Here is a 5,969-nt window from a genome sequence, read left to right as displayed (position 1 = left end):
ACCTAACAGTATGTATATGAAGAGCCTCAGCTGGGCTCAGGCAGTTTGAATCATTCATAAGTCTGTGATTGTATCATTATTTCCTCTTCTTTTTTGTCATAGTTTTTTCTTTTTTTTAAATGAGTACAGTCTCCCAAACAGAGGGTCATCCCTGACCTGACCTGAAGTATTTCAGCTGTGCAAGAAACTCAGTATTGGAACATGTGGGTGGCCCCAAAGACACATGAAGCCCAGTGAGCTGGGACTCGTGGATCCTCCAGGCATTCTGGTTCAGCTTGGGATTCTGAGGAACCACATTCGTCTGGGTGGCATTGAGGCTAGGGACTGCAGGTAAGAAGTAAAAGAGGGACAAGATTACAGTTTCTCAGTCCAAATAAAAGGTGAGAGTCTTCAAATATTGTAGAAAATTATTAAATACAAGCATGTCTAGAAAAAAACGTTGAAACATAATGCTGTAGTTCCGAGAGCTGTATTTACGTATGGTAAAGCTGAAGAAGCATTTTAAATGTCTTTAAATAAAAAATGTTAAGCTTTGCCTGGCCTTTCTCATAATGGTAGTCAATCTAAACTTTACTTTCCAAGTCTAAGCTGTAGGTTTATATGTAACATTTTATTATGTCAGCTTAAAGTGTAGCTAATATAACACCTCCTGAGAGTCAGTTTAATCACCAATTTCCAGCTTATTCACTGTATGACAGCATTTACAGTTTAATTACAGGTTTAAGACTCCTGTTGTTGCTCTGTCTTTATCACAGGCCCTCGATTGGGCCGAGTGTGTACATTGAATACAGTACTGTAGACTGCACAACCTTCTCGCCTTCCTTTGCGACACAGTTACTAATAAATAACCACATTATCCTTGTGCTTCTCATTTTTATTCATTTATTTAATATTTAATAGTAAGGATTCATTGGTTTAAAAGCTGTAAAACAACAATGTACAATTAAAAGATCCTTAAATTTACTGCCATCATTGCTTTTATGCTCTGCAATTGTTGTAAAACAACTCTCCCACTGGCTGTGCCGTGAACTGCTGCAAGAATGTTTCCAGTTTATCCAGAGAGAGCTGCTCCACCAAGTTGTCCTCTGTGTTTCTTGCTCTGGCAGCGCCGCTCTGAATGGGTCTGTCGTTGTTGTCCACACAGCAGTAGGCATTCCACAGGTAGTCTGGGATGTTGACACGCTTAACATTGTTTTTAACAATCCAGCTGTCTGCAGAAGGAATGGCACCGACCAGCACGTACGCCTTAGGGCACTTCTCCAGAAAAAGCTCAGTAAGCTGGGACTCGTGGATCCTCCAGGCATTCTGGTTCAGCTTGGGGTTCTGAGGAACCACATTAGTCAGGGTAAAAGTGGCGTTGCGACTAGGGACTGCAGGAGAGAAGGAGAAGAAGGACAAGCTTAAAGTCTCTCTGTCCAAAGAAAAGGTGAGAGCCACGATGAGTCAAGAAGTGGGTTAGTCATTTTCATTCAGCAATTAAAATATTCTAGAAAATTATAAATTTCGAGCATGTTTAGCAGAAAACATTGAAACATAAGGCTGGAGATGCTGCTCGTTAGTTAAGTCTATCTATCCTCAGCTGCTGCAGTCAAAAACAATTCCCCAGTCCTGTACTGCCATCTACTGTCTACCCTCCTGAAAAACATACAACCTGGATGGTGTCCATTGGGGTTGAGGTGACCACGGTCAAAGCCTGAATTTGTGTAGTCCTCATTCAGAGCTTGTCTCTCTCCAAGGTAGACACCAGGGTGATCCTGCCCCAGCCAGTATCCATCTTTCATCTCTCCCTGCCAAGACCGATCTACCAGCTAAGATGCATGGAAACAAGATAGCAAATAATTAATTCCTTACGATCTAAAAATGTCTAAAAGAACAGAAAATGTAAATTTTATGACTCTATATTCTTCATACTTTCTCTCTGACATAAATATATATGCAAAATAAGCTCGTGTGGAACAAACCTGTGGCTCTACAAACCACCTGTTCTCCCTGCCACCTCCATTACTGGGCTGGAATTGATAGGCAGAGTAGACAGCAATGCGATGGATGGTGTCATACAGTGTGGCAAAGTGATACCTGATGGTGCAAATATTAGCAATAGATCAGAAGTGCTACTATGATAAATAAAGAACAAAGAAAGTTTTCGTTCTAAAAGTGATAAGCAGCAGTTGGATTTTCAAAGATACCATAGAAAAACAGTATTCTGAGTACACATTACAATGCTGTGTATGCTGATTCAGTTTTAAAGTATTCTTTCTGCCGGTTTACTACCTGTTGACAAAGCGCTGACAGAGGCGGGCAGCACCAGGTGTGGATGCTCCCAACTCAGGCACCTTTTCTTTGTAAAAGTACTTCATGCATTCTGGTGCATCCTGGGGCAAAATGATAAAATACATAATAATTAATAGTAACAGAAGTGAAGCTATTTGATAAGACACATATTTAATTATTCTGATAATCTGGAATAAGAAACCAACAAACCTCAAAACGTTCCACAACATCTGCGTGGACAAAACAGAGGAGCGGGAGAAGAGCACACAACGTTATGAATGTTTGCATTCTGGATCAGAAGTGTGGTGTCTGAGATTATTGACCTGAATAAAACACAAAGCAATAACACTTTTGTTAACAAGGCGCTACGTTACAAAGTATATGCTGCCGTGTATGTATAGCTCAGGCCATCACGTACTAATAAGCTAATTGCTGCTTTGGACCATCTGTGTTGATATTTGTGTGTTTCCACTCACCTGCTGGTGCACCTGTCTGCTGCCACAGTTCACCCTGAAGAAACTGGCTTTTATATGTGACTTCTCACCACTCCCTTTCACTCTGTTTGTCCAGTTTTATCTGAGCACATGATATTTGTGTGGAATGAACCAGAATCTGCTTACCAAAGAGCGGGTGCGGCTGACTAGATGATGTAGAAAATGGTAAAATTAGCACTATGATAGTGAGAGTGTGAGTAAATCTTAGTCACTTGCTTGAGTACAAATGAGTACAGCGTTCTGTTTAAAAACAAAAGAAAGAAAGAAAGAAAGAAAGAAAGAAAGAAAGAAAGAAAGAAAGAAAACAAGAAAGAAAGAATATATCAGCAGTAATATAGTATTCCAAAATATGTTTTATGCTCTAAATATATTCTGACAAAATGACATTTTGATTAGAAAACTTTTACCTCAAAGTATTCAAAACCCTGCTGTGCATTTGATTTCTTGCCTAATACTCTATGAAATCAAGAATCACATCCAGTAAATATTTTAGCTACTGTCTGATTCCTTGGAAACAAGAACATTTCACTGCATGTCATTCAGAAAGTTGCATGTTTTTAATGATTGGTAGGCGAGACACTGTTTCCCTACTAATAGGCTCATACAACATAAAACACTCTTACTTCCAATGCAGTTATTTGCACTCCAGATCACCTCCTGGAATATTACTAGCATGCGGTTTTGACAGATTTACTTACACTCTCCAACAATCAGTTCTTGGTTGGGCAGCACAGTGCTATCTGTTCATATGCTGATTTTCCCACGATTACAACAGGAGCTACAGTTAAACCTCACATATGGACTCTTCACAGATATCCAATATATTTAGTTCAGCTGATTATTCTAACAACTTGTTTGCATTTTGACTTGTTCCATTTACTCAAATAGGCCAAGAGGTCATCACAGAAAGTTAATGCTGTTCATCTGGAAGCAGCGCTTCCAGAGGTGTGAGAGAAACATTTCATCACCAATCAAAGTGACTTCTTCGGACAGCTGAAACAAAAACTAGCATAATTTCCTAACAATGAGCCATAAACTCAGCTTCATGATCATTAATATGTAAACTGTCTTGACCATTGATTAAAGGCCATGATTACAGTTCAGAGAGTTGGGGAATAGACGCAATCAAAGTATTGTAAGCTTGTGAAAGATGGACTCTTAGGCCAGATTCTTGGTTCCAAAACGGTTGTTCCCTTTGCACATAAATGGCATCTATAGCCTCTTTTCCACATTACCTACTTGGGTTGGCTCAATTCAAGACAACTCTACTCTAGTCAGTTTCAGTTGTTTTCCATTACAATTGATCCATTACAACCAACTCAGTTCACTGAAGTAGGTGCTAAAAAAATAGGTGGTACCAGGTACTATCCAGAGATGAGCAGTAATACTCTTTAATTACTAATTGCTTTTTTCAAGTAACGAGTAAAGTAAGGGATTACTATTGCAAAAAAGTAATTAGATTACTATTACTTTCTCGTGAGATCGCTGCTTTACTGAGTTACTAAACCGTGATTTTTGTCTCATGACAATGAAATACGAGCATGCGATGTCTGTGGCAGCAACACGTGTGTAGATCAAAAATGTATAATAGGGATTAGATTAGATTAGATTAGATTAGTTGAAACTTTATTAATCCCTCGGGTGGGTTCCTCCAGGAAATTCGGTTTTCACAGCACGGACAGAAGTTACAGAATGTGAGCAGAAATATACCATATATACACATATATAAATACAGAGTATACAAAAGGGATAAATAGAATAAATAGGAATACAAGGGAATTGCACATTTCAAGTATGTGAGTCTATTGCACCGTTGGATATTAACAAAAAGTATTGCACAGTGAAGAGGCACTACAGCTTAGTTGTTCCCCACTCCTTTGTCCTCCTGTCTCTCCTCCCTCTCCCCTCCAGAGGGGAGTTAAACAGTTTGATGGCATGTGGGACAAAGGCGTTTTTAAGTCTGTTGGTTCTTGACTTTGGGAGAAGCAACCTGTCACTGAACAGACTCCTCTGGTTGTTTATGGCCGTGTGCAGAAGATGCCCAGCATTGTTCATAATGTCCAGCATTTTCTTTAGTGTCCTTTTCTCTGCCACTGTCACCAGAGTGTCCAGCTTCATGCCGACCACAGAGCTAGCCTTCCTGATCAGTTTCTCCAGCCTGGATGAGTCCTTCTTTGCTGTGCTGCTCCCCCAGCACACCACAGCATAGAACAGTACTCCAGCAACCACCGACTGGTAAAACATCCTCAGGAGCTTCCTGCAGATGTTAAAAGACCTCAGCCTCCTGAGGAAGTACAGTCTGCTTTGGCCTTTTTTATACAGGTGCTGAGTGTTGCATTACCAGTCCAGTTTGTTGTCCACCCACAGCCCAAGGTACTTGTATGTGTTGACCATCTCCGGCTCCTCTCCTCTATCTGAATTGGCAGTATACCTGCTCTGGACATCCCGAAGTCCACAACCAGTTCCAGGTGGTTTGTGTGACTCCATGTGACAAAGTTCATCACCAGACTCCTGTATCCCTCTTCCTGATCATCCAAGATACACCCCATAATGACCGTGTCGTCTGCAAACTTCTGAATTCAATTCAATTCAATTTTATTTATACAGCGCCAAATCACAACAAAAGTCGCCTCAAGGCGCTTTATATTGTACAGTATATCCTATAACAATATGTAACCCACATAAAATGGGGGTACCACTTTAAGGACTGATATGAGGAGAGATGGACAGCCTGCCCAACCAATCGAAATGCACAGGTCCCAGTATGTTTTGACCAATGGGAGAGCAGTCTGCCGCTGTATGTCCCACCTACGTGCTCTGTGTTTGCTGCTATGTGTGGAGGTAGTCGCGTGCTGGCAGGAGAAAAGAGAGACTGAAGCTTTTGAGCTGGAAAAAAAGTATTAGATATAAGTTGCAACCAACTGTGTTGCACATAAGTTCACTGGTTATCAGCTACCTTTCATGTTAAAAGTAGCCACAGTGAGTAAGCAGGCAAATGCTGCATTTTTCTGGTGACTTTAAAAAGTACCGCGTGGAGCTAAACTGTTAGCCTTTGTTAGCTCTGGTTGCTATCAACTGCCTGGAAGTTCATCTCAATCTGCTTCCAGAAGTAAGGTAACACTTGAAGCGCAACTTATGTTTATTTTTCCTTCATGTCGTATTACGGTTATTAAAGAGAAAACATGTCCTGTTACGTTATTTAGA

The 5,969-nt window shown here is 40.5% G+C and overlaps 1 protein-coding gene across 1 annotated transcript; it reads right to left on the bottom strand.

Moving 5' to 3' along the window:
• Positions 1–978: 978 nt before the first annotated feature.
• On the bottom strand, positions 979–2,775 carry LOC146618384 (endonuclease domain-containing 1 protein). The gene is made up of 6 exons (XM_085371304.1): positions 2,748–2,775; positions 2,482–2,594; positions 2,272–2,372; positions 1,962–2,076; positions 1,652–1,808; positions 979–1,370 (listed from the first exon to the last, which is right to left on the bottom strand). Exons 2-6 carry the CDS (start codon positions 2,557–2,559, stop codon positions 979–981), a joined length of 843 nt encoding a protein of 280 aa, XP_085227430.1. The 5' UTR covers positions 2,560–2,594; positions 2,748–2,775.
• Positions 2,776–5,969: the final 3,194 nt, after the last annotated feature.

Source organism: Diplotaxodon limnothrissa, linkage group LG14 (genome assembly GCF_057381915.1).
Source record: "Diplotaxodon limnothrissa isolate DT_005_m linkage group LG14, D_limnothrissa_male_GT1.1, whole genome shotgun sequence".
NCBI classification, from domain to species: domain Eukaryota; kingdom Metazoa; phylum Chordata; class Actinopteri; order Cichliformes; family Cichlidae; genus Diplotaxodon; species Diplotaxodon limnothrissa.
This window is presented reverse-complemented; position numbering and strand designations above follow the sequence as displayed.

Coding starts and splice junctions, on each gene's coding strand:
- LOC146618384 (XM_085371304.1), bottom strand. CDS start 2,559: ATGCAAACATTCATAACGTTGTGTGCTCTTCTCCCGCTCCTCTGTTTT. Junction 1,809..1,961: donor GGTGGTTTGTAGAGCCACAG/GTTTGTTCCACA, acceptor CATGCATCTTAG/CTGGTAGATCGGTCTTGGCA. Junction 1,371..1,651: donor CCCCAATGGACACCATCCAG/GTTGTATGTTTT, acceptor TCTCTCCTGCAG/TCCCTAGTCGCAACGCCACT.